This window comes from Lepidochelys olivacea, assembly GCF_965140295.1.
Source record: "Lepidochelys olivacea isolate rLepOli2 genome assembly, chromosome: 25".
NCBI lineage: Eukaryota > Metazoa > Chordata > Testudines > Cheloniidae > Lepidochelys > Lepidochelys olivacea.
Window position 1 is genome coordinate 16236213 of NC_140435.1, and position 26202 is coordinate 16262414.

The 26202-nt window shown below is 59.1% G+C and overlaps 1 protein-coding gene across 4 annotated transcripts; it reads left to right on the forward strand.

Annotated features, from left to right (window-relative positions):
• The first annotated feature begins 3744 nt into the window (after positions 1–3744).
• Positions 3745–24429, forward strand: B3GNT3 (UDP-GlcNAc:betaGal beta-1,3-N-acetylglucosaminyltransferase 3). Of its 4 annotated transcripts, XM_084614554.1 has the most exons (3): positions 4364–4633; positions 19960–20225; positions 21346–24429. In XM_084614554.1, exon 3 carries the CDS (start codon positions 21352–21354, stop codon positions 22507–22509), a length of 1158 nt encoding a protein of 385 aa, XP_084470680.1. In that variant the 5' UTR covers positions 4364–4633; positions 19960–20225; positions 21346–21351; the 3' UTR covers positions 22510–24429. The 4 variants fall into 4 exon arrangements, with proteins under 4 accessions (XP_084470679.1, XP_084470680.1, XP_084470678.1 ...); XM_084614553.1 differs by lacking the exons at positions 4364–4633; positions 19960–20225 and adding an exon at positions 3745–3930; XM_084614552.1 differs by lacking the exon at positions 19960–20225 and having other exon boundaries at positions 4365–4633.
• The last annotated feature ends 1773 nt before the right edge of the window (positions 24430–26202 follow it).

Here is a 26202-nt window from a genome sequence, read left to right on the forward strand (position 1 = left end):
TCTGGAGGGAGGGGAGTGGGGGTCCGGCCCCTGGCCCGTGACACTGGCCCCCACAGGTGGGAGGGGCGATGCTGCTGGGATCATGCTGGGCTGGGGGTTTGGCCCCTGGACGGGCCGAGCAGCTCAGAATTGCACTGGACAGAGAACAGCCCTGTTCCCCGTTAGCCTAACTCCTCCTGCACCGGCCCAGCTGGGGGCCCCCTGCTCATGGAACAGATCATTCCACTCTCCCAGCTGCTGTACGGGGGTGGGGGGAGGAGGGGAAGCTGGGGGGGGGGTCATCACCCTTTTAATAAACACTTTATTTTCTAATAAAACGACCCGTCTGCTTCCGCTGCCCCTTTTTCCATGCCCTGAAATCCTGCCACGATCAAGGCGGAACCTGCTGCCAGCTTTCATGTAGCAAGAGGCGCGCCAAACTCTGCTAATTAATCGCCTGCCTGTTAGCTAGTCTGGCCCGGCCCCAGCTGTTTGTTCCAGGCCGAGTGGGGTATTTACTAGTGCACGCCGGGCCTGGAGGAAGTAAGGGGGATTGCTGCCCCCTTGGAAAGGGAGACTCCCAGCTTGTGCCAGAGAGCAGGGCTGGTTCTTGGATCCACCTACAGAGACTCCCCCTTGTGGATCTGGTCCCCCCGCCATGGCTGAAGCACGAGCTGTGGGAGTTATGGGGGGGCCAGGTTGTCTGGTTACGGTGGGAGCTGGCTGGCTCCTTTGCTCCACAGCTGCTGTTTTCCTCTCCTTGCCCACCCCTCGCCGAGGTACCACCGTGCTCGACCGCAGCGCTTGTCAAACTGGGTCTGAAGTGCAGGGGTGCACGCCTCCCTCCTGGCCCTGGCCCTGGCCCTGGCCCTGGCGCTGCCGGTCCTCTCCCAGGGACGGCTCAGGGCTCGTGTTTGCAGCCGACCTGCAGGCTGTGCTCTGGGGTGGGCCCTGGCTGGAGCCCAGGGCAGTCCCAGGATCCAGGCCCTGCCGCTGGGATAGCCTGTCTGCTGCAGCCACGCTGAGTGTTGTGCTCGCCGCCCCCACGGGAGGGCGATAGCGAGGAGCCAGACCTGGCTTTGTCTACACGGGGACGTTAATGTGGAGTTGGGTGGGGGGAGTTCAAGCACATGAGTTGTTCCCAATTAACCTCAGGCGTAGACAAGGGCCAAGGCCTGGGGGCAATCAGAGGGGTGGGGAAGGGGACACAGGGCCTTTCCTGTCTCGGGGGTGCAGGCTGCACGCCGGGGGGTATCAGGGAATGGGGCCTGGGCCCTTTCATCTTCTCGAGGTCGCTCAGCCTCCAGCCTTCCTGTGGCCAAGGTGCTGTTCTGGGGCTGTCTGGGAGCCTGGTTAAACTAGGGGTTGGGGGGGGGGCGCTCTGCCCCACTGCGGCGTAGGCACAACCTGGCAGGCTCAGCCCCGAGAGCCAGGCCCAAAGGGGCCGTGGGACCGGAGCTCGGCCTGTCACCTCGCGGCCGCTAGGGAAGCCGGGCGTGGGGCCATCCTGCGCTGCTCCTTGCACCATGCTCCAAGGCTCTGCCAAGGCCTCTCTTCCCCCTGCGGCCCTGGGAGGGGGAGCTGGGCTGATCCCCTTCTTGCCCAGGGCTGTGTAATCTCCATCCTGGGGGGCTTGGCAGCGCAAGCCAGTCCTTGCCACCTGCCCTGCTCTGAATAGAGCACAGGCCGGAAGTGCAGGGTCTCTGGTCAGCCTACGCCTGGGGGGACCCCACCCCACACACTGCCTGGCTCCAGCCATCTCTGCCTACCCAGCCCCCAGGCTTGCTGTGCATTGCTGAGATGCTGCACCTAGCTCCCACCCCACATCAAACCCATGATCAGCCCTGCCCCTGTGCAAGAGACATGAGGGGCAGCCCCGTAGCTGCAGTGCTTGCAAGCAACCGTGCCCCCCCCCCCAGGAGCTCTGGGGTTAACTTCCTTGGGGTCCCCCACAAACTGGGATAGAATCAGTGTTTTTGTAGGTCATCCATCCTGCTGTTACCTGGGGCCTGTGGGGCAGGGTGGGAGGGCTAGAGGGGGCTGGCGGGAGAAGATGGGTCTGTCCCACAACACGTGCTGCATCCAGGATCCCAGGGTGGTGGCAGGGGAAAAAGACAGTGCCGGACCCCCCACCCCCACCCCAGCCTCGAGGTCTGTGAATGCCAGGCAACCTAAGAGCCAAACGCTGGTATGCCCATCACAGGGGCGTTAGGCCATGGCCTGGCTGGGCAAAGCCACTCAGAGGCAAGAGGGAGAATTCCCAGCTGGGCTTGGTCCAGGAGCAGTTGAGGAATAAGGGGATGGGCTCCAGGACAACTGGGGGGGCAGGCAGGGAGGGGTGGAGAAAAGGGAGTTTTGGAGGGAGGGAGAGTCGGGACCACACGCTCTGGACGGCTCCCGGCCGAGCCCTCAGAGCTCCTGCTAAGCTGGGGTTTTGGTGCACTGCAGCCGTCCCACGTGCCCAAGGGAGCAGGGACGGAGCAGGGAACTCAAACCGGCTCTCGCAGGTCCCAGGGCAGTGCCCGAACCGAACCATTGCACCCTCCTCCTCCTCCTCCTCTGCATCCAACTGGGCCGAGTGCTGCCAGGGGCCTCCAGCAGCTGCGGACGGGATAAAGGTCCTGCCCCTCTCCTGGCTGTCTGTACTGAGCCCGCCAGCGCCCTCTGTGCTGTGCGCGGCTGGGGCACAAGCCCGGAACGACTGCGGGTGCCATGGCAGCCTCACTGGCACCTTCTCCGCCCACCCCAACGAGCTGCCGGCCCTGGGCGTTGACCTGGGTTACTAACATTTGTACAGCACCTAGCACAATGATGGAGCCGCTGGGGCTCCTGGGTTCAATTTCCTGCTCTGCCACCCACCTGCTGAGCCTCTGCAGGCAAAACCCTGCCCCGTGCTGCCTCAGTTTCCCCATTCCATAGACTGGGGGCAGGGCCCTACCTCCTAACTCTGCTGGGGAGGGGGTTGAAGGGCAGGGCCTGGTTACTCCTCCAGCAGCCCAGGAGCCCACTGCAGACAAAGCTGCCACCCCCACCCTAGGCTGGGATGCGGCAAAGGGCTCTGGGCACAGACTCTAGATCATTTCCTGAGTTACTGAAAACACCCTTCCGGCTGCTGCTGCTTCGAGGCGGCTGGAGGTGCAGGTAGGCGTGCCAAGCCAGGGGAGTGGGGGAACGGGTGCATGTGTGTGTCCATGTCCCCCTACAGGGGAGCTAGGGGCAGGGCCTGATCCCCCAGCTTCCCCCAATTTGCCTGTCCTGCCTTGGCATTTACAGAAAATTCTGTGGGAGGAGGTGAAGGGGACCAGTGAGGGGTCCAGCATTAGGCAGCTCAAGGGGGCTTTCCAGCTGGGTTTCCAGCCTCAGCTGCTCCCTCCCCCCCCAAAAAGAATCAAAGCAGCAACCTTCAGTTGTTGTAAAAGGAAATGCCTGAGGCTAAGCCCTGCCCTTCCCGGCTGGGGATCTCCAAGCGTTCCTGCCCCGGGGAGGCCGGGACTGTTATCCGCTCCCGGCCATCGCCAATCACCTTCCCATGCAGCTGGGAAAGCAGCGAGAGCACAAGGGCGTGGGAACAAACTCCCCAGGCAAAGGGGTGGTCTCTTCCACTGGGGGCAGGTGCTGAAGAGCCAGTGACACACCGGGGAGGGGCTATGGGGGTGGGGCAACCCCAGCCCTCCTGCTGAATGGCTCCTCTGGGGGTTAATTTGTGCGGGGAGGGGACGACTTTCCTATCAGCGTCTTTCCTATCAGTTGTGTTGGCAACAAAATAGCAAGCAGACCCCACTGCTATAGCCTAAGAGAGTTGTTTCTGTGTTGCTGTCAAGGATAAAAGTCATACTACTCCTGCCAGCTAATGGAGAGGCTCCTCTTGGCCCTGTGGTAGCGTTCCCTGCTTTTTGCTCTGGTGCTGCGGGTTTCTGTGTCAGCTGGCTGCAGCCTTCGCCTGTCTGCAAGGTATGTTACAGCCTCGCCGGGGCCAGGTGCCTGCTGAGTTCGGAGAGCAGGCTCAAGCCCGTTTTTGCAACCTCTTTGTCCTGATCACCTGGGCTGTTCCTGCCCTTGGCAGCGTCGGCTTGGTCTAAAGCTATGGCATTTGCTTACGTGTTTCCTCGCAAAATGCCAGATTCTTCTAATGTAGAGGTATTACCCCAGCACCTAGAGGCCCCAGAAGGGAGCAGGGTGGGGCCAGGCACTGCACAAATACATGCTGAGTCCCTGCTCCAAAGAGCTTACAATCTAAGGAGGCCAGCCAGACAAAGGGGGGAGGGGAAACTGAGGCATTGCAAGGGGAAGTGGTCACGAAGCAGGAAGAAAGCCCAGCTCGGAGCGCTAGCTCGGGGCCCTGCCTGCTGCCTCACAGGGCAGAACTTCCCGTTTGACCCCACTCTGCTCTGAGGCCCCAGGGTTAGATCTGAGCAGCCCCCTTGAGCAGGGATCTGCCCGGTGGCACGCATGCCTGAGGCACGCCTTGGTGGCACTTTGCCAGCGGCTTCTGACCCAGCCCCTTCCCGGGGAGCTGGCTGGAGCAGCCGCTGCACAGCTGCCAGCTGAACTCCTCCTGAGTGGGAGGGGGCAAACACCCTGCTTGCCTCGTTAGCCTGCAGTGGCCAGGTCCCAGTCACCTGCTGCTCCACTGCGTTGGAATCCGCACCCCGCAGTGAGTAGCTACCCTGTTGTAGGGGGAGATGGGGGGGCTGCGCTTTGCTCTGTGTCTCTGGGGGGGCCTTGCAGAAGCAGAGTGGGCTATGCAGGGGGGCAGAATTGGAGGGACTAGGAGGGTTTCCTTGCTATTGTTCCAGTCAGCTGCCCTCTTCCCTTTCCAGATCAACTCCCTTTTTCCTGGCTTCAAGCTCCAGGCAGTAACAGGCCACTGGGTTTTCCTGCCTGAGCTGGGGAGGTTTCTTCCTTTGTATGCAACAAATGCCGGAGCTCCTGTTTCTCATGACAGGTTTCAGGGTAGCAGCCGTGTTAGTCTGTATTCGCAAAAAGAAAAGGAGGACTTGTGGCACCTTAGAGACTAATCAATTTATTTGAGCATGAGCTTCCGTGAGCTCCAGCTCACTTCATTGGACGCATTCAGTGGAAATTCCACTCAATGCATCCGATGAAGTGAGCTGTAGCTCACCAAAGCTGATGCTCAAATAAATTGGCTAGTCTCTAAGGTGCCCCAAGTCCTCCTTTTCTTGTTTCTCATGAATGGCTAAAAGGGAGCTGGGATGGGGGAGCGTCTTGGGGCAGAAGGGACCCAGGCTGTGCCCGCCCCAAAGAGGCCCGAGATGTAGCCATGTCCCCTCCAGGCGATCTATGGACTCGGTGGGGGTGGAGGAGATCCTCTCCCTTCTCCTGGGAATGAGCTTGTGTTGGTGGCGGGAGAGACCTGGCCTGGGATGGCACCAGAGATTGTGCCGAGCAGGGCACTGTGCCCGCCGGGGGGGATCCCCAGAGTCTGGCTGCTAAGGGGCCCGAATGGTAGCTTTGAAAATCCCATCTGGATAGTGAGTGCCGCAGTGTTTTCGAAACCTGGCCCCATCTGCCAGGCCTTGTCGGAGAAGATCTGAATGATCAGGCCCTGGCAGCAGGATGCTGCCCTCTTCTCTCCCGTCCCCGCCAGCACTAGCGGCTTCCCCACGCAGCTGCTCCCAGTCCAAGGGAGCTGAGATCAGGCTGCAAGGGAGGCAGGATGGTGCAGTGGTTAGTGCAGTGGGCGGGGGAGCCCTGGATTCAAGTCTGATCTGCTCCAGACTGCCTGGGTGATCTCAGCCACGCTGCGCTGCGGTTCCCCCTCTGTAATGGGCGCTGGGAGGAGAAAGACACCACAGACTGCGAGGCAAGCGGGTACCTTAGAGGCAGGTAGTATATTCTAATATAATGCCTAATTCCCCCTTCCTTCGGTCTACTCATGGCTGCGTCCCTGCCGTGGCTTCTTGCTGAGGGGAACGCGTACCATGATTGGCTGGGAGGGTGGAATAAAACCAGCCAAAGGTACAGAAAGTCTCCTCGGGGCTACAGATTTTTGACCCTTGACAAATGGCCCCACGCTTGCTGTTTTCGATGAAGAGCCATCACAGCCCAGTCCCAGAGGATTCCTCCTTCCTTCAGCTAGGGGAGAGCTCACAGATGCACAAAGCCAGCAATGGGCCTGAGGAAGAAACTCCCCGACCTCGTCCACACCCCGTATCTACCTGTTCCATGGGGCCAGGTCAGACTCGGTAGAGCTCGGCTGAGTGTGGCCAGCTGGGGATCCGTCCCCTTGGTTCCCCGGGTCCGAACTCCCCAGCCCTGGCATCTCCCCTCCTGGCCCCGGTGCATGTTTCCTGCGGTGGCATTAGCTCCTTGCTGCAGCCCTGGCCCTGGCCCTGCCTCGGGTGCTTCCTGAACTCCCAGCTGGTTTCTGAGATGATGCCAGCTGCCGTTTCTGTTTCGTCTCTGCTCCCTCAAGGCTCCTCATGCTCCTGAAGTGAAGTGTAATCTTCCCTGACCAGGAGGGTGCCGGTCCCATGCCGCTCACGTGTGTCTCTGGGTGATAGCTCTTGCCTCCCCCGGCCGTTGCTCTTCTATCTTTTTTACTTTGTCTCCCCCATCCCCAATGTCCCACAATTCCCCCCCGTGCAGGAGCCCCCTTCCCCGGCCTTTCGGGAGGGTGAGGTGTGCTCTGAGCCCTGGGCCGGGAGCTAGCAGCCGACATGGGCTTTGGACAAGTAGCTCAGGCCTGCTCCAGAGCATGGTGCAAGGTGCAGTGTAGACCGGCCCCAGGAGTGGGGCTAGAGCCTTGGACAGTCTGGGAGACAGGAGAGGAGGACGTCCCATTGACCCCAAGGCTGGGTATTAAAGGGTTAAAGAGCTAAGGGCTTTAAGGGACCCAGTGGGGCAGGACCCAGCTGACCTGTCCCAGCCTCTCAGGCGGGGGCAGCCCCCGGGGTGGATCCTGACCTTGTTCTGGGGGCTCAGCCAGGGAAGCAGGAGCGACTTCTAGGCAGACCTACCCTGTTGGACACCCAGGAATTAGCCGCACCAGTGACTGGGATAAGCAGGAGGCTGGCAGACTCCCAGCTGTCCTCGATGCCAGGCCCACATCCTGGGACCTGGGCCTGGTGTTAACAGGCTGGCGCGGCACCAGCCCCAATTCGGTGGCTGCAAAACCACCTGCTGGGACGATGATCTGACAGCCTTTGGCTTCCATGCCAGGGCAGCTCAGCTTGGTGCTGCTGCAGAGCTGGCTGCCTGGGGCCCGGGCTGGGGGCATTGTGGGGCAATTCCTGTCCTTTGTGCTGCCAGGGGGTGCAGGGCAGATTCTCCATGTGCTAGGGAGCTAAGCTGAATAGTTGGGTTCAGGGTGGGGGCTCTCTTAGGTCCAGTGTTGCCTTGCCGGGGGGTGACGACTTCCGTGCCGACCAGGCCTTGGGTTGGAGGGAGGGGGAATTCCTGTACCCCATGAGGCCCTGGAGTCAGCAGAGGGGTGTCTGCTCTGCTGGCTGCTCCCCGATGCTGGGCGGGGCGGGGTAAGGGCGGGGACAGGAGCCCTCTCAGGAAGGTGCTGTCTCCCTTCTGCAGTGTCCAGGTGTAACCAGGCTGTTGGCTGACATTTAAAATGCGGGATTAACTCCCCCACAGCCCCGTTCTGCAAAGGGCGGGGCTGTCCCCTGGCTAAGGCCTCCTCGGCGCTTCCTCCATGCGGTCTGGGTTGGATGCAGGGCTCTGTTTCGCTCCGGAGCGGTGGCGCCGTGACCCACCCAAGAGGTGGCTGCATCGTGTGCCGGGCGAGCCCTCTGCCCGGTGGGGCTCTAGCTGTCAAACAAGCACGTTCCTTGCTCGGCTGGTTCTGGTGATCTAAGTGAACTGGCTGCTTTGCATCTTGCTGCTCCAGTGGGTGCGGAGGCTGCTGAGAGGAGGGAGTGCAGCAGTGCCAAGGCGCTGGGTTGCAAAGCAGCCCAGCCCCTGGGCGAGGGGAGATTTGGGGGATGAGCGTTTCCTTGCTTCCACCCTCTTCAAAGTCTCCCTTGATCTTGCCGCTTCTGCTGCCTGACCCCTCACGCCAGGCTTCTCTGCCTCGCTGCTGGCTTCCATCTGCCCAGGGGGTCCCTGAGGCTGAGCCATCCCCGACCAGAGCTTCTGGCGTGAGTTGTCCCAGGAATTGGAGGGGAGGGGCTTTGTGGCTCATGCTGGGGAGGGGGGCGGGGGGATGCTAGCCAGGAGCTGGGACCAGCTAGGCTGGTGCAAACGGGCGCCAGGCCCAGCTGTGGGACCCTCTCCACCAGGAGCAGAGTCTGTGCTGCCAGGTCCGGCGTGGGTTTTGGGGTGGGCAGTGCAGGCCTGCACCCTGGCAAGTCTTCGCCCCTGCAAAGCCCCCTGGGGGCCAATGATGCAGGGATGCAACCTAGGAGCGTTCTCAGGGCTGCTCTGGTTGGCGTGCGCCAGGGCAGGGCGCTCCTTGCAGCCCAGACCAGGGGTGGTGCAAGTTGCTTAGGGCCTGATCCTGCACAGGGGCTGAGGTTCTGCCAGGGATGTGCACTCCTGTGGGGGCACGTGGCAGCTGGCAAGGGGCATGTGATGCCTGGCAAGAGGCACTTGGCACTCCTTGGCCTCAGGAAGGTCCCTTGTGAAGTAACAGCCAGGCTCTGCCTGTCACGGGGCCAGCTTGCTGAAGGAAAGTTTAGCTGGAGCTAAGCAAACACCCTGGGAGATGCTTGCTTGGGGCTCGGCTGATTGGACAGGTGCGTGGCGTGCCTCTGGAGAATAAATACACCGAGCAGGGCTCCAGATGCTGCCAGCGAGTCGTGGAGGCTCGAGTGGCGCAGGGGGATTTGCCAGGCTGGCATCACCATAGCTACGTGGGGGAGGTGGCCCCTTTCCGCGGCTCGGCGCGCCCCCAAAGTGACTGAAGCAGCTGGCGCCGTCTCTCCTGTGTTGAGATGCTGCTCTCGATGGGTGGGTGACTCTGCCCGTCTGAGTTGGCACCCTTGGAGCCGGCACGCGTCGTTACCCCCCTGTGAGGAACGTGGTTTAATACGGTGAGCGGGTCGGGGTGTGGCGAGGTGAAGGCAAGGCCCTAGGGATGCTGCAGCCCGAAGGCTCTCCCGCCGCTCGGCTCCTGTGCCGTTGGCCTCTCCCCGTGCCACGGCCCTGCTCCCCACTTTGAGTGACAGTGATAGGGGGAGGGGGTGTGAATGCCCCTCTCCTCCCAGGATTAGCTGTGTGTGTGGGGGGGGGATCGCAGGAAGCAGTTGGTTTTGGAGTTAATAGTTCTTTGAGATGTATGGGGCAGTCGCCCCCCCCCCTCTGGCCACGAGGAGCAATTGTCTCTTGGCGGATTCAGGCAGCCATCACTGTGTCAGTTAAGCTCAGGGCAGCTGCCCCTGCTCTCAGAGTGATTGTCTGGGACCCTCTGCGAGCCTTGCTCCACAGGTTGTGTTTGGAGCTTCTGTGGGAACCATGTGGGCCAGAAATGTTTTCTGTTTTTGGACGCTGAGAATCTGGTGTCATCCTGTGGCTCCAAGAGTTGGGGTCCTAGGCCCAGCTTAGAGCACCCATGAACCCCCACAAAGACTAGTTAATGCAGAGCCAAGGCTGCTGCCCTCTGCGATTTGCACCTCTGCAGACAGAGAGAGTTTAATGGTTAAAATTCAAACACGGGGAAACCAGGAAAGGCCGAGCATGAGTGATGGTGAACACAGAGCCTTAACTCTGCCCGAGAGGAGACCCCGAGGATGAATTACAGGCACTGACTCCAGATAAAGCAGGGCTCCAGATACAGGGGGCTACTGGGGGGAAAATCAACTGAAATATTTTCCCATTGAAAAATCAGCGTGTTTGATGGGAAAAGATTGATTTGTGGCCAGGCTACATCTCCCTAGAGGCACGGGGTGCCTTCCTGGGGCCACTCCTTCCATGGTGATCAGCAAATGTCAATTTTACCAGACCCCCAAACCAGCAAACTGTTTCCGCAGATGATGATGACTGAGGTTAATGGAGCGGCAAAGTGAGAACAGGGCTGCTGGAGAAGGTAGGGTTGGCAGTAAGGCGGCTCCCTTTGGGCATCTTGATATGTGACGTTGACAATTTGTGTTTTGATGGCTACGAAGCTGGAACTTTTTGAATCTCAACAGTAGATAATTGTCCGAGCCGCCAGGAGTTTCTCACAAATGTGAAAATTTCAATTGATGATTTTTTTTAAAAAAGCTTAAACATGAACGTCGCTCGTCTCCATCAGAATGCGAAAGGCCGAACGCTGCCCAACCTAATCCCAGGGGCTGTCGTCCAGCAGAGGGGGCAGGGCTGGGAGGTTTGAGGGACCCAGACCTAGAGTCCCAGAAAGCAGCCAGTGGCAGCCGCAGGGCTGAATGCTGACCCCCAAACGAGACAGCTTCCATGTTTCTGAGTCGTTCTGCTTATTTCAGGATGACGCCAGAGAATCCCCCTTTTCCCTGATCAGCGCAGGGAGTGGCCGTTGCACGGGGGTGACGCGCATGGCAGCGTGACGGGAAAGTGACCTAGTGTTGAACCGTAGGGTAAGGTGATGCCAATGCAAACCACAGAGAGCCCGGGCGGTGGCTCTAACCCACCTGCTAGTAGAGACGGTACGTTGGGAAGCTCTGGACCTTGTGCCCCATGGGCACCTCCAGGGAATGTCTGGACAGGCTGCCAACAATGGCAGCGTAGCGTGGGCAGAGGATCAGACTGCCCACAAACCGCCCCGAGGGGACTTGCTCAGGTGCCTCCCTGCTCCCAGTGCAGTGTGGGGGAAGAAGACTTTTAGACCCCAGTGTCACGGAGTGTGGGGGAGTCTGGGCCCTGCACCCCTCTTCCTGGGATTCACTGAGACTCTCAGCCAGCCAGTAAAACAGAAGGTTTATTGGACAACAGGAACACAGTCCAAAACAGAGCTTGTGGGCACACCCAGGACCCCTCAGTCAAGTCCTTCTGGGGGAGCAGGGAGCTTAGACCCCAGCCCTGGGGTTCCCTGCATTCCTCCACCCAGCACCAAACTGAAACTAAACCCACCCAGCAGGTTCCCTGCTGCAGCCTCCGTCCACGTTCCTGGGCAGAGGTGTTACCTCCCCGCCCCCTCCTGGCTCAGGTGACAGGCTCTCAGGTCTCCCATCCCCAGGGCACATTCCCAGGTCAACACTCCCCCCTCCCTGCTGCATCACATTGTCACATCTCTCCCCCCTTCGAGACTGAACTGAGTGGGGTAACCTGGGGAAGTTCGGGGCCCCCTCTCCGGGACAGCGCATCCGCTATCAGGTTGGCACTTCCCTTCACGTGGACCACGTCCATGTCGTAATCCTGCAGGAGCAGGCTCCATCTCAGGAGTTTGGCGTTGGCTCCTTTCATCTGGTGCAGCCTGGTCAGGAGAGAGTGGTCGGTGTACACACGGTGAAGTGCCGCCCGAAGAGATAGGGCTCTAGTTTCTTGAGGGCCCACACCATGGCCAGGCACTCCTTCTCGATGGCCGCGTAGTGTTGCTCCCGGGGTAGCAACTTCTTGCTCAGGTACACGATGGGGTGTCTCTCTCCCCCTTTTCATCCTCCTGCATTAACACCGCCCCCAGTCCCATGTCTGAGGCGTCGGTGAACACCACAAAGGGCTTGTCAAAGTCTGGGTTTGCCAGAACTGGGCCACTGACCAGAGCCTCCTTCAGCGCCCGGAAAGCCTCCTGGCACTGCTCGGTCCAGACCACCTTGTCTGGCTTCCCCTTCTTGCATAGCTCAGTGATGGGGGTGGCTATGGCGCTAAAGTGGGGCACAAATCTTCGGTAGTATCCTGCCATCCCAATAAAGGCCTGGACCTGCTTTTTGGTGTGGGGAGTGGGCCAGTCTCTGATCACCTCCACCTTAGCTGGTTCCAGCTTTAGGCGGCCGCTCCCCACCCGATGGCCCAGGTAAGATACTTCAGCCATCCCCACCTTGCACTTCTCCGCTTTTACAGTCAGCCCAGCCCCCTGGAGTCGGTCCAGCACTTGTCTAACCTGGGACACGTGGTCCTCCCAGGTCTGGCTAAAGACACAGATGTCATCAATATACGCCATGGCAAAACTCTCCATCCCCCTCAGTAGCTGGGCCACCAGGCGCTGGAAGGTGGCCGGCGCTTCCTTGAGGCCGAAAGGCAGGGTCAGGAACTCGTAGAGCCCCAGAGGGGTGATAAAGGCCGATTTCAGCCGGGCATCTGCATCCAGCGGCACTTGCCAGTAGCCCTTTGTAAGGTCCATGGTAGTAAGGTACCGAACTCCTCCCAGCTTGTCTAGGAGCTCGTCAGGCCTGGGCATGGTGTAGGCATCCGATACAGTGATGGCATTGAGCTTCCGATAGTCCACACAGAACCGGACCGACCCGTCCTTTTTGGGGACCAGCACCACCGGCGAGGCCCAAGGGCTGGCAGATGGCTGGATCACCCCCAAAGCCAGCATGTCCCAGACCTCTCTTTCCAGGTCCTGAGCAGTTTTCCCTGTGACTCGGAAGGGGGAGTCAGGTTAGTGCGTCCAGGCTGGTTGGAAAACAGCTGTCAGTACGGATGCAGCACCCCCCTGACCTCAGCTTGCTGGGCAGGGGTTAGCTGATCCGAGAGGGGAATTGTTTCCAGGGGGGAACCAGCCCTGGTCCCAGGGAATAGATCTACTAAAGGGTCATCTCCCTGCTCCTCCCACTGTCCACACACGGCCAACACCACATTCCCCCTGGCATAATATGGCTTCATCATATTCACATGGTACACCCGGCGGTGGTGCGCCCGGTTCGACAGCTCCACCACGTAGTTTACCTCATTGAGCTGCTTGACAACCTTGAAAGGGCCCTCCCAGGCGGCCTGTAGTTTGTTCTTTCTCACGGGGATGAGAACCATCACCTGATCCCCGGTGGCGTAGGCACAGGCCCGCGCTGTGTGGTCATACCAGACCTTCTGCTTCTTCTGGGCTCTGGCCAGATTCTCCCTGGCCAGGCCCATGAATTCAGCCAGTCTTTCTCGGAAGATCAGGACATACTCCACCACTGACTCTCCATTGGGAGTGGCCTTCCCCTCCCACTCGTCTCTCATCAGGTCCAGGGGGCCCCTCACCCTCCTGCCATATAACAGTTCGAAAGGCGAAAATCCGGTCGACTCCTGGGGCACCTCCCTGTACGCGAACAGCAGGTGAGGTAAGTACTTGTCCCAATCCTGCGGGTGCTGGTTCATAAAGGTTTTCAGTGTCATCTTTAGCGTCCCGTTAAACCTCTCCACCAGCCCATTGGACAGGGGGTGATAAGCTGAGGCCCAGTCGTGCCGGACCCCACATTTCTCCCACAAGCACCGGAGCAGGGCCGACATGAAGTTGGAGCCTTGGTCTGTCAAGACTTCCTTGGGGAACCTCACTCGGCTGAAAATGGTCAGGAACACGTCGGCCACGGGGTCTGCTTCAATGGAAGCTAAGGGCACTGCCTCGGGGTAGCGGGTGGCAAAATTTACCACCACCAGAATGTATTTCTTCCCTGACCGGGTCGTCTTGCTGAGAGGCCCCACGATGTCCATGGCCACCTTCTGGAAAGGTTTCTCTATGATGGGCAAAGCTCTCAAAGCCGCTTTCCCCTTGTCCCGGGCCTTCCCCACCCTCTGACAGGGTCACAGGATCGGCAATACTGCCGGACTGTGGTAAAGACCCCGGGCCAGTAAAAGTTCTGTAGCAACCTCTGCCGGGTGCGCCGGATTCCCTGGTGCCCTGCGAGGGGGATGTCATGGGCCAGGTACAGGAGCCTGCGGCGATACTTCTGGGGGACCCCCAGCTGCCTCCTGATCCCACAGGACTCTACTTCCCCTGAGGGAGCCCATTCTCGGTACAGGAACCCCTTCTCCCACAGGAACCTCTCCTGGCAGCCTCTCCTCATGGTCCCTACCACACTGAGGTCGGCCAGGTCCCTGAGCTTCCGCAAGGAGGGGTCTTTCCTCAACTCGGCCTGGAACTCAGCGGCTGGGGAAGGGATGGGGACCGGCTCCCTCTCACTGGCCGGGTCTGAGGCCACAGCCTCTCCGAGCCGTGCCCCTCGGCGCTCCCTCCCCACCAGGGTAGGGTCCTGCGCCTCCGGTGTGGTACCCTCCCCAAGGTCAGGGTGCAGCGCCCCTCGCCGGCTCTGGCTACGGGTCACAACCAGGGCGGTCTGGGGGTTGCTTGGCCAGTCCTCTAGGTCCCCCCCATCAAAACCTCAGTGGGCAAATGGTGGTGTATCCCCACATCCTTGGGGCCCTCCTTGGCCCCCCCATTTCAGGTGTACCCTTGTCACGAGCACCTTGAATGGGGTTCCGCCCACCCCCGTCAGGGTCAGGTAGGTGTTGGGCACCACCCGATCTGGGCCACCACCTTGGGCTGGGCCAGTGTCGCCTTCGCGCCCGTATCCCAGTATCCATTGACCTTCCTCCCATCCACCTCCAGGGGAACAAGGCACTCTCTCTGGAGGGACAGCCCCACGCCCACCCTGTAAACCGAGCACCCTGAGCCCAGAGCCTCCAGCCCTCTGGCGGGGCTGGCTGGGGGTACTCTTCCCTCCTGAGCAGGTGGTAAACTGGCAGCCCCCCTTGCCTGGGTCGTCTGCCCCTCGTCCACCTGGGTCCCTACCCAGTTAACTCTGGGTAGGTTGGGTCTGATCAGTCTGTCCCTGAGCCCGGGGCACTGGGACCGTACGTGGCCTCTCTGGCCACAGTGATAGCAGCTCAGGTCTCGTTGGTCCCCTCGAACGGGTCGGAGGGGCCTGACACCAGGCGTTCCCCTTGGGAGGGGGTTCTCCCTATTTCCCCGCTGGGAGGTCCTCTGGTGACTCTCTCTCTGCAGCGGGGCGGGGGGGCCTGTTCTTTTGGGACTCCTCCCGGCTACCCCCTGACCGACTGTTCACAAACTCGTCGGCCAGCTGCCCTGCGTGCTGGGGGTTCTCGAGCTTTTTGTCCACCAACCACAGCCTCAGGTCAGAAGGGCACTGATCATACAGTTGCTCCAGTACGATTAGGTCAAGCAGGTCCTCTTTAGCTTGGGCCCCAGCTGTCCACTTGTGGGCATATCCCTGCATTCGGTTGACCAGTTGTAGGTAGGTGACCTCAGGCGTTTTATGCTGACTCTGGAACCTTTTCCGGTACATCTCGGGGGTCAGCCCAAACTCACGGAGCAGGGCCTTTTTGAACAGTTCGTAGTCCCCTGCCTCCACCCCTGTCATTCGGCTGTACACCTCCACGGCTTTGGGGTCCAGTAAGGGGGTGAGAAACTGGAGCCTGTCTGCAGGGTCAACCCTGTGCAGCTCGCAGGCATTTTCGAAGGCTGTCAGGAAGCTATCTACGTCCTCCCCCTCCTTCCGCTGGGCCAGGAAGCACTTATCAAAGCTCCTTGCAGTCTTGGGTCTCCCCCGCACTCACCGCAGCCGGGGCCCCACTGCTCCTCAGCCTGGCCAGCTCCAGTTCATGCTGTCTTTGTTTCTCCTTCTCCTGACATTCCCACTCCTTCTCCTCATGCTCATGTTGACGTTGTTTTTCATGATCCTCCAGCTCCCTCGTTTTCATCTCCCTCTCCCATTCCAGACGCATCCGCTCCAGGGATGGGGAGCTCTGCCGTGAGGATCCCCTGCTGGCTGCCGGGGTCAGGGTGCCCTCGGTATTCGCTGGCTTCCCCCAGGCCTAGGTTAGGAAGGGTCTCGGGATGTCCTCGGCAGCAGTCTGACCCCTCCCAGCTCGGTCAGGGCCCACGCTGCGTCCGCCGGGTGGCTTCCCTCAGGGATTGGGTCATCCAAGCGATCCCTCTCCTCCAGCTGGGCAATCAGCTGCTCCTTGGTGGACCTCCCGATGCGCAGCCCCCTCTGCCTGCACAGCTCCACCAGGTCGCTCTTAGGGCGTTTAGTGTACATCTCCCTGCTGGCCACTTGCAGGCCGGGCAGCTTTCCACAGTTTCCAGGAAAAACCCCTAGTGTGCCAGTCCTTCTTGAGGTCACCACCTCTTTGCCAGAGTCGAGCAGCAGACTCCTCCGCCCCTGGGACCGCTTGCTGCAATCCCCCGGGGGACCCTGTTACTGCAAAAGTCCTTCTCTCTGGTCACATGCTCCCAGGGGTTAACTGCCCCCTGAAACTGTCTCTCTCTGAATCTTCAGCACACCTGGTCCCCGTCAATCCCCCTTCGTTTTATTGCTCCCCAGTCACTTACTGCAGGAAGCGCCATTCACGGGGTGCAGTACATCCCACCGCTGCCACCAGTTGTCATGGAGTGTGGGGGAGTCCAGGCCCTGCACCCCTCTTCCTGGGATCCACTGAGACTCTCAGCCAGCCAGTAAAACAGAAGGTTTATTGGACAACAGGAACACAGTCCAAAGCAGAGCTTGTGGGTACACCCAGGACCCCTCAGTCAAGTCCTTCTGGGGGAGCAGGGAGCTTAGACCCCAGCCCTGGGGTTCCCTGTGTTCCTCCACCCAGCCCCAAACTGAAACTAAACCCACCCAGCAGGTTCCCTGCTGCAGCCTCTGTTCACATTCCCAGGTAGAGGTGTTACCTCCCCCTCCCCCTCCTGGTTCAGGTGACAGGCTCTCAGGTCTCCCCTCCCCAGGGAACATTCCCAGGTCAACACTCCCCCCTCCCTGCTGCGTCACATCGTCACACCCAGTGAAACCCTTTGTCCCACTAAGAGGGGATTGGAGGAAAAGTGACATCTGGGCAGGAGCCGTCTCAAGAAACCTGCCCCTTGGCCAGGTGGGGACTGGGAACCAGGTGCCTTATCAGCATCTGGGAGGCCGAGGAGATAAAGGCCTGGGCATGCAAAGAACAAGGCCTTGGAACAAATAAGGGCAGCCACTGTCCTTCAGCGCCGTGTGCAGGTGCACTGCATCCGGGGACCTGACCATGCTGCCCCTGGGGGGCTGCCCCTGGGGGGCTGCCCCTAGGCCTGCAGCCCTGCCGGTGGCCAGAGCTCAGGGGAAGAGGGGACAAGACCTAGCTGCCAGGAAGCCACTGGGGCTGCCAACGCTTGGCTCCCGTGGGCAGGCAGAGCCCCGGTAGCTGGGACTGAGCTGCAGTCTGCATGCAGGGGAGCAGTTGGGCCAGGAGACCACCATGGTGTAGCCATGAAAATGAGAGAGGAAAAACACCCTGGAGGGGGGGGAGATTTTCCTTTTTCTTTTGTGTGTTTGAAAAAATGTTTTAATTTGGAGATTTTCTTTTAAAAGAAAACAGCAACCCAGGAAAATACAAAATCTTGTTTTTTGAAAACTGACTTTATATTTCCACATTTTTGTTGGGGGGAAGAGAAGAGGAATACGAGAATGTTGAGGGATGTGGGGAGGAGAACCCCCAAATATTTTCACCATTTCCCTAAATGGCTTGGAACTTCTGGGTCGAGCCAGGGAAAGCTTTTTCAATGAACAATAAATGCACCAAAAATGCATTTTATTTTTTTTTCCAGGGCACTAAAACTCTTTGCGAATTTGGGTCGAATTCAGTGAATAGTTTCAGCTAAAAAAAATTCCATCGTTTTCTCAAGAAGTCAAAACTCTTTCATCCATTTTGAAATGAAACCTCTCAGGGTTTTGTTTGGCGATGGTGTGTCATTTAGACAGGTAGCGAATTGAAATTAAAAAAAGGGGAAAAAACATTTCTCCCCCCACCCCCCCAAATTATTTTGTAACAAACAAAATGTTTCATTTGACTTAAAACAAACAAACATTTGTGAGGAAAAAATTGGACAAATTCCAGGTTCAAACGGAAACAATTTTTTCTTTTCTTCTTTTTAAGTTTGTCCTCCCCCCCCCCCCCCCCCGAACTGACGTCAGTTCACTTCGTTCTGCTTCTGGGTTCTGTTTCTGGTGCTGGGAGGAAGTGTGATATCTGGGGCGGGGGGGCCAGCGGTCAGGACTCCTGGGTTCTGTTCCTGGCTCTGCTACTGACTGTAACCTTTGTGCAAATCCTTTCCCAGGGCTGTAGCATGAGGCTCAGCGGCTACTTCCTGGTGGGTGACATTGAGAGGGTTAATTTAAGTCTGTACCATGCATTTAGATCCACTGGTGGCAAATACATTAGCAATGCAGCTTACTGCAGATCTGATTTCTGGTTTTCTTTAGATGCTCTGCCAATGTCCACAATCTGCTATTCAGGGCTCCTTTGCTGGATTTCAGCAAGCTCTGCTAACATGGACTAATCCTTGCAAACTCCAAGGGAGTCGGGGGTTACCAAGCTACCTGAGCCCCAAAGCGGGTGGGTTTATTATTTTTTTGCTGAGGCTGCACAGTGAAGTGGGATTAGGACGCCAGGCTCCCAGCCTGCTGCTTGCCCCACTAGACAACGCTGTCTCTGGTGTTTCTGTGAGGGGGCATGTGCATGCCAGAGCTCTATCTGGGGCTAGCTAGGGACTGCTCTTTAAATGAGTGCATGCTGTCACCCCGATAGGGGGCCAGAGGCAGAAGCTGCAATCCAAGGAGATCAGGCAGACCAAGGAAGGATGATTACCCTATTTTACCCGTGGGGAACTAAGACGCAGGCTTTGTCATCGCTGACCCCAAAGTTCACGGCGAGGGAGCAAGCAGGGGTAGTTCTGTCCCTGGGAAATGCTGCTAGAGACAGGGTTCTTGTGGTGCAAGCAGCTTAAGAGCGTGAGGCTGGCTCCCTTCATCGTCCCCCACCTCGCAGTGATGCCAAACACCCTGTCTGCACTGTGGTTTTGCAGCGATGTGGCTGAGTGAGTCAATTTATCCCTTGGTTAAAAAATGCACCTTTCTGTAGTGACGGCAAAACCCCAGAGCGCTGCAGCGACCTACCCAGTGAATGAAACCCCAAGCTCCTGGCTCCTCGTTCAGCCTCTTAATTGTAGGGCTGCCTTCTTTGTCAGTAGGCTTTGGGGGGGGGGCAGATGAGGGTGGCCTGAGGCTAGCATGCGAGTGTCTGTGTGTGACCATAGGGCATGGACCCGCGGTGGGGCACCCGGCCCATGGCCTGACCACTGTTAAGTGTGTCCATGAGATAGGGTAGCCACCCAGCTGGTTTTGGAGTAGTGGAGCCGGTTTTGGACTGGCCTGGCTGGTTTTTGTACTCTCCTGCCAGCCTCCTTTGCTGGTGAGTTGTTGTTTTTTTTTTGCCATGTGCCCATGCAGCTGCGAGCACAGAGATTGGGCGAGTAGCCACTGCACACATTACAGCCGGGGGCGTGCACCCAGGTCCCGCTCTGCCAGCACAGTGGGCCGGGTCCTCGCCTGCCAACAGCCAAAACCGGAGCAGCTCCTCTCAGTTCCGGGGCCAGCCGGGAAGTGGGCGGACCTGTCACCCGAGGGGTAAGGTGAGGAAGGGGCAGGGAGGGACAGCAGAATGAGTCCCGCAAGGACTGAGACTCCAGGAAGGGGGTGGGTGCAGGGGCTTCTGGGCCATGGGGGATAAGGCTGCTGGTGCGAGAGGTGGGGCACCTGACAGGAGAAGAAGAGGGTCAGATGAGGTGGGGATGGGGCAAATCTATGCCCCACTTTAAATGGTGCTCTGCAGCACCCACCCCACCCTTCTCCATTGTGAGACAATTAGGGCGTGGTGAGCATGGCTGCTGTGATTGGGTGTCTGATGGTGGGAGAAGAAGGAAGCTGATTCAGCAAGGAAAAGGTCTACGTATACAACACGCTGTGTGTGTGTGTGTGTGTGGGGAGTAGGGAGTGTTTGGGGAGGAGACTACAAGGTGCGAAACCACACACAAGAAAGGCGGCCGATGGTGCTATTTTAAAATCTCCTTTCAATGCAATGCGAGCTGGGCTCTGGCCCAGGCTGATGAGGGACATGCCAGGAGCTGCGTTGCCCAAAGCACCCTCCCAAGAGGCATTGGCTGTGGTTGGCATTTGCTGCAGCAAACCTTGAACAAAATCGAGATGAGCTTGGACTGTTGCTGATCAAGTTTTTTTTTTTGTTTTAAATCCCTGGAGAGCTCTCCCCTGAATGTCTTGGTCATCCCTTAAAGCGGCACCGGGCCTCTGTTGGATGCAGGAGAAATGAGATTCTCTGATCCCGCTTCCTCCTCCTCCCTGTTTTCAGTCAGAAACGGGCGGGCAGAGCCAGTTTTGCTCTGTGTAGACTCATGAATCCTCCTATGCTGGCGAGGGTTGGTGACTGCGACAGGTGGCGTCCCCGTGGGAGAAGCAGCAGCATCATCACCGGTCTTCTCAGCCGCAGGGATGGGAGAAGGGATGAATTGCTGGCTTTCGCAGGCTCTGGAGCTGGTGTCCCAAAGCGACTGGAGCCCCAGATAGGCCTCCTCTGGACCCGAGCTATGTGAAGCTGAGCCTGCCTCAACCCACCAGGTAGCTCATTGATAAAGCTGCTGTCCTTGGGGGGCACCTTGCTTCTCCAGGGCTCCCCTCCAGTTGCAGTGAGGGAGACGCAAGGGGGCCTGATCCGAAGCGCCAGTACGAGTCTCTCCATTGAGCTCGTTGGCCTTCCTGGCTGATCCTGAGGGTCTGTTGGGTGCTGAGGGGCAAGCTGCTGCCACGGCCCCATCCGGCCTAGGAAGCAAAAGATCCTGGGGCTCTAGAGTGCAAGGTTCTCATGCCAACGCCGAGCAGTAACCGGGCTGGGGGGGACATCTTGCATCCCCCTGTGATCTCCAGTCCCTGACGGGTGTGTCTGTGCTTACAGTATGAATGGAGGGCAGAGTCTAAAGTGTGTGTGTGTGTGCACACTGCTTCCTTCTATTGGGTGGAACTGGAACTTCTAGACTGTGTGTCATAGGGCCTATACTGCTTCATGGAGCTTCTCCCTTGGTTTAGGTGGGAGGAGGTGCTGACTTCTGCCCCTAGCGTTGCTGTGATGTTCTGCATGGCGCCCTGGTGGGCAGCACAGCATCAGTCATGACATCCAGGGTGTGCAGGACGTTTTTCCCCAGGTGTGTTGGGAATCTGATTTCCAAATCCCTGCAGCAATGGAGCGATGTCTAATTCCCGGCACGTGTTGTGAGAGAGTCTCCTAAACTGATTGGTGGGGGCAGTGGGAACGGAGAAATGCCCCGAACTGATGCAGTCACCTTTTTCTCAACCTGCCCATCAACCCCTCGAATAAGCTGTGGAGAAGTACCAATCAGGGGCTGTTGCTGAGAAGCGGGTGGGGATGCCAGGCTGGCTGCCTACCGGCAGGAGTCCAGGATGGCTTTAGCAGCCAGGCTTTCCGTCAGCGACGAAGGTCGCTTGGCACCTCTGAAAATCCGGGTGCTTCACATCAGATGCCTAAAAATGGCTTTTGGAGTTGAGCTTTGGGGCCAGGCTCTAACTAAGGGGAGATGAATGGACAGAAGAGCCCAGGGGATGCAAGCCAGCCGGCTTGGGCAGCAGGAGCTGCAGAGGAGGAGGTGCTTGCACCCCCAGCAGAGCAGGGATGGAGGTGCAGCCATGTGTGGGTTCTCAGCTCTTGCCTCTCTCTCTCTTGCAGGGGAAGATGCTGTCCCGCCGGGGCTGCAAGCTTGAGGTCCTCGTCCTGACTGCGGTGGGGATCCTCTGCCTCCTCTTCCTTCTCGACACCAACAAGGACGAGCGGGTGATGATGGCTGCCAAGAGAGTCAGCAGTACCAGCCCCTCCGCCCCCATGCCCGGCATCCCCACAATCCCATGTCACGTCTCCGAGTGCAAGGAGAACGCCTCGGTGGCCAACATCTCCGGCTTCGCCAGCCTGCCCGGCCACATCCAGGACTTCCTTCGCTACAAGCACTGCAAGGAGTTCCCCCAACTGCTGGATGCCCCTGACAAGTGCGGGGGGGCTGAGGGCTCCCAGGGGGTCTTCCTCCTCCTAGCCATCAAGTCCTCCCCTGGGAACTATGAGCGGCGGGAGATCATCCGCAAGACCTGGGGAGCAGAGAGGACGTACCAAGGGGTCCGCATCCGCAGGGTCTTCCTCTCTGGGGAGGCGGGGGACACGCGGGAGGCTTGGAAGCTGAACCAGCTGCTGTGGCTGGAGGCGGTGGAGCACGGGGACGTCCTGCAGTGGGCGTTCCGCGACAGCTTCTTCAACCTGACCCTCAAGCAGGTGCTGTTCCATGGCTGGCTGGAGGCCCGCTGTCCCGGCGCCCGCTTCCTCTTCAACGGGGACGACGATGTCTTCGCCAACACGGACAACCTGGTGCACTACCTGCTGGACAGGCGGGACGCCAACGATGGCGACAAGCACCTCTACGTGGGGCAGCTCATCGTCGACGTGGGGCCCATCCGCGAGAAGTGGAGCAAGTACTACGTGCCTGAGCAGATCACCGCCCTCAAGTCCTACCCGCCCTACTGCGGGGGCGGCGGGTTGCTCATGTCCGGCTTCACCGCCCGCACCATCTACAAGGAGTCGCTGGGCATCGAGCTCTTCCCCATAGACGACGTCTACCTGGGCATGTGCCTGCAGAAAGCCGGGCTGGCCCCAGCCTCCCACATGGGCATCCGGACCGTGGGCGTCAGGGTGCCCTCTGCCAAGCTGGAGTCTTTTGATCCCTGCTACTACAAGGAGCTGCTGCTGGTGCACCGCTTTGTGCCCTACGAGATGCTGGTGATGTGGCGGGCCATTCACGAGCCGGACCTGCCCTGCGGGAAGAAGCTGCAGGTCTATCAGGGCGTCTGAGCGGATCCTGGAAACTGAGGGGAGGGGGCAACCGGGAGGGATGTAATGCGAGGTTGAAGGTGCTAGGGCATCAGCGGGTGATCCGCCTGTCTAGTTCTTTGCTGCTGTGCCCCGAATGCTCCAGACCCGTCACCTCTTGCTCTTGATGCCTATTCCAGGAAGTCCCGGCTCCAGGGGACGGGACTTCCAGGAATGCGCCTCAGCAGGACTTACGGCTGACACTGTTGGCTGGTATGCATGGGGTGCACAGAGATGCTGAACAGCTCACTGGCTTCTGGGTCCTGTCCCAACTGGTTTGGCCCGTTGGCCGTTCCTGGGATGTCAGGGGCTTTTCCCCTCCCTTCCCCATGGCTGCAATAGGCATTTCGAGCTGATGCAGGGATCCCTTTGCAGCGATGCCCTTGGGGCAGCTACCTCCAAGAAAGCAAGTGCCAGAAGGCCGCCAGACCGGGGTCTCTGTGGCGTGGAGGGGAGAATTTCTGCCTCCTTGACTAATGGGCATGTTGCCACCTGGGTGCCCAAATCTTGGGGCAGGATGTCACTGGCTTGGCCGATGTCCGGATCTCGGCCCAGACGCTGCGTCTCTGGGGCCAAAGGTCCAAACGCTGCAGGAAATGGGTAGGGTCTCTGGTGTGATGAGCTTGGCTTAGGTCCCAGCCCCAGCCCCTGTTTTACTGGGGGCGCTAAGAGCAGGAGATAGGCACCATATGCATTCCCCGCCCCAGAGCTCTGGGGCCAGATCTGCCCCTGCGTAACTAGCTGTGGTCCCGTAATGTCAATGGAGTCGTGCCTAGCTCTGGGGCTATGATGCAGCAGAGAGTACTAGGGGGATGAGTCTCGTGTTCTCAGCTGGGCCCACAGGGGATCTCTGGCCAGTCCCTTGCTGCTAACGGTCTGGTTGTTGGATATATTGACTGGCAGGGCTGGTGCTTCCAGCCGCTCAAAACCGCTGAGAGAAGCAGTGCCGTTTGCCCTATGAGCTAGGCTGGCAAGGGGTGAAGGAGGAGATGAACCAGGTTGAAGGACTGTGGCCTTGGCCCTCTGGGTAGCTCCGGGGAAGCTGTAGAAAACCTCAGGAGGGCGTGTGTGGCTGCCTCTCCTCTCTCCCAGCACCTGTCTGTGCAGATGTTCCAGTGAGAACTTGTTGCAGGACAAATATTGGCCTGGCCTGGGGGCTTGGCCCTGCCAGTGGGACGGTGTCCCCGCCCTGAGAGGTGCCAGGAGGCCGGCCGTGCCCAGCGGGCTTCAGGCTACACCATCTCGCCCCGAGTCAGCGCGGGAGACTCGGGGTATAAAACTGCATCTCTGCTGGCAGGGGAGGGAGCAAACGGGGGCCTCTCTGGCTCAGCTGTGTCCTGACTGTACTAATAGCCCCCCAATACCGCCCCCCCACTCCTCCCAGGGGCACAGTCCTGCATGGCACCAAGGGGTGATTTTCCAAAGAGCTGCCCTGTCCCTGAAGATCAGGCCTGAGGCACATTCCCGAGCCCCTTGCAGAACACGCCTGATACTTACTAACTGCCCTGGGCCCTTTGAATTCAGGCCTGTGGCTTGGCACGGCCAGACAGGCATGGGGCCGCGGCAGAAGCCTAACATACGACCCTGCCCCGCTCTGCCCAAGCGGAGGGCAAACCTGAGATCTGAATTGCTGTTAAACTCGACCCACCGGCAATGTCTGTTGCTCAATCAAGACAGGTACAAGTGTGCACCACCGAGCCCTGAGGTCTCTCAAACTGCCAGCTGTTCCCCGAGCTTGGGACAAAGGGCTGCTGAGGCTTTATCAGCTCATTGTTCTTGAGGAGATAACAAGCCCAAAGTTTCCTAGGACCCTGGCCTTGGAAAGTGATGAAGTGATGAAAGCCGATGAAGTGAGCTGTAGCTCACGAAAGCTCATGCTCAAATAAATGGGTTAGTCTCTAAGGTGCCACAAGTCCTCCTTTTCTTTTTGCGAATACAGACTAACACGGCTGCTGCTCTGAAACCTGGCCTTGGTTTGTTTGTTTTATGTTTAAAACTAGCTCTTCAGCTATTCCTCTCCCCAGCTCCCCCTTGCTTTACAACGCACCCTCTCTTCTGAACCTAGGCCATCTGTGGTTCAGTTTCTTGTGTAGCCTTGCGCTGGAGTCAGGAACTGCACAGGTTAAATCTGCTGCTGAGATAAAACATCCATCCCCTCCCCGACCTGCAATACAAAGACCCAAAGAAAGCAGAAGTCGCAGGAAACTGAAGATCTGGTTCTATTTTCAGCACATGTTCTGGCAAGGGACCATCTCTCCCCCCTGATTGTGGCAGAATTTTCTTGCTACCCCCTCCCAGGTGCTGTTCGTGGAATCTCTCTGGCCCCTGCAACCCCGAGGTGGGAGGTGAAGCCACCAGCTCACAGACCTGGGGGTGCAAAGGGCTGACCCTCCCTGACGGCGGGGGCGAGGGTTTGCTAGCTCTGAGGTGCGACGCTGTGGTCTGCAAAGCGCTGAGTTGTGGGCTTCCGGCTCCCTCCTGCTCCAGCCAAGTCTAGTTCCTCACCAGCGGCTGCAGGAAGCTGGTTCAATCAGCCGGGTCCTGGGCTGGTGCAGCATGTGGCTCATTCTGTTCCCTCTGCCGTTTGGCCTTCATACACATTGCGGGGGCTTGGCTGGCCCGTAGTGCAAAGCGTGTGGGTCCCTGCTCCTGTCCCCTCCCGACTGTGACTTCTGCCCCTGCCCCGTGGGGTCTTAACCCAGTGAAAACTGAAGTTTCCCAGTGGGGGTGGGTGGTTTTCTTTGCTCTCCCTTCCTCCCGTCCCTCCACTGAGAACTGGGGCCATGTCCTGAGAATAAATGAGTGGTTTTTATAACCAGCGTCCTGCAGCTTGGCTGACTGCTAGTGGGGGAGAGTTTCCTGGGCGCAAGGTTTCCTGGGCATAGCTCCAGGCGATGGGCGGGGGGCGGCCTGGCACTGATTATTCTGTCGCAGGTAGGGTTGCCAGGTGTCCAGTTTTTGACCGGAACGCCCAGTCGAAACGGGACCTTGGTGGCTCCGGGCAGTGCTGCTGACCCGGCTGTTAAAAGTCCGGTCGGTGGCGCAGGCAGGCTCCCTACCTGGCTCCAGGCGAGTCCTGGGAAGCTGCTGGCATCTCCCTCTGGCTCCTAGGCAGAGGAACAGCCAATGGGAGCTGAGGGGGCGGTGCGAGAGTTGCAGGTTTGCACCTCAGCATAGGAACTGGAGGCAGATGCCAGGAGCTGCCTGAGGAAAGCGCTGCCCAGAGCCTGTACCCCAACCCCTGCCCTGGCCCCACCCCAGAGCACCCCCATCCAGAGCCCCCTCCTGCACCCCAAACCCTGGCCCCATCCCAGAGCCCACAGCCTGAGCTGGAGCCCTCACCCTCCCCACACCCCACCCTCCTGCCCCATCACAGATCCCCTCCCTCACCCTGAACCCCTCATTTCTGGCCCCACCCCGGAGCCTACACCCCCCAGCCCAGATCCCGCTCCTGCATTCTGGACCCCTCATCTCCCATATGCGCAGACGGAGCCTAAATTGCCTCTCCCCCTCGCGCCTCAACCCAGTGAAAATGAGTGAGGGTGGGGGAGAGCAGGGGATGGGGGTGGAGTGAGAGGGGGCGGGGCCTCAGGAAGTGGGTGGGGCAGGGCGGGGCAAATGTGTTGGGCTTCTGCAAATGGAAAGTTGGCATCCCTCGTAACGGGGCGCACGCTT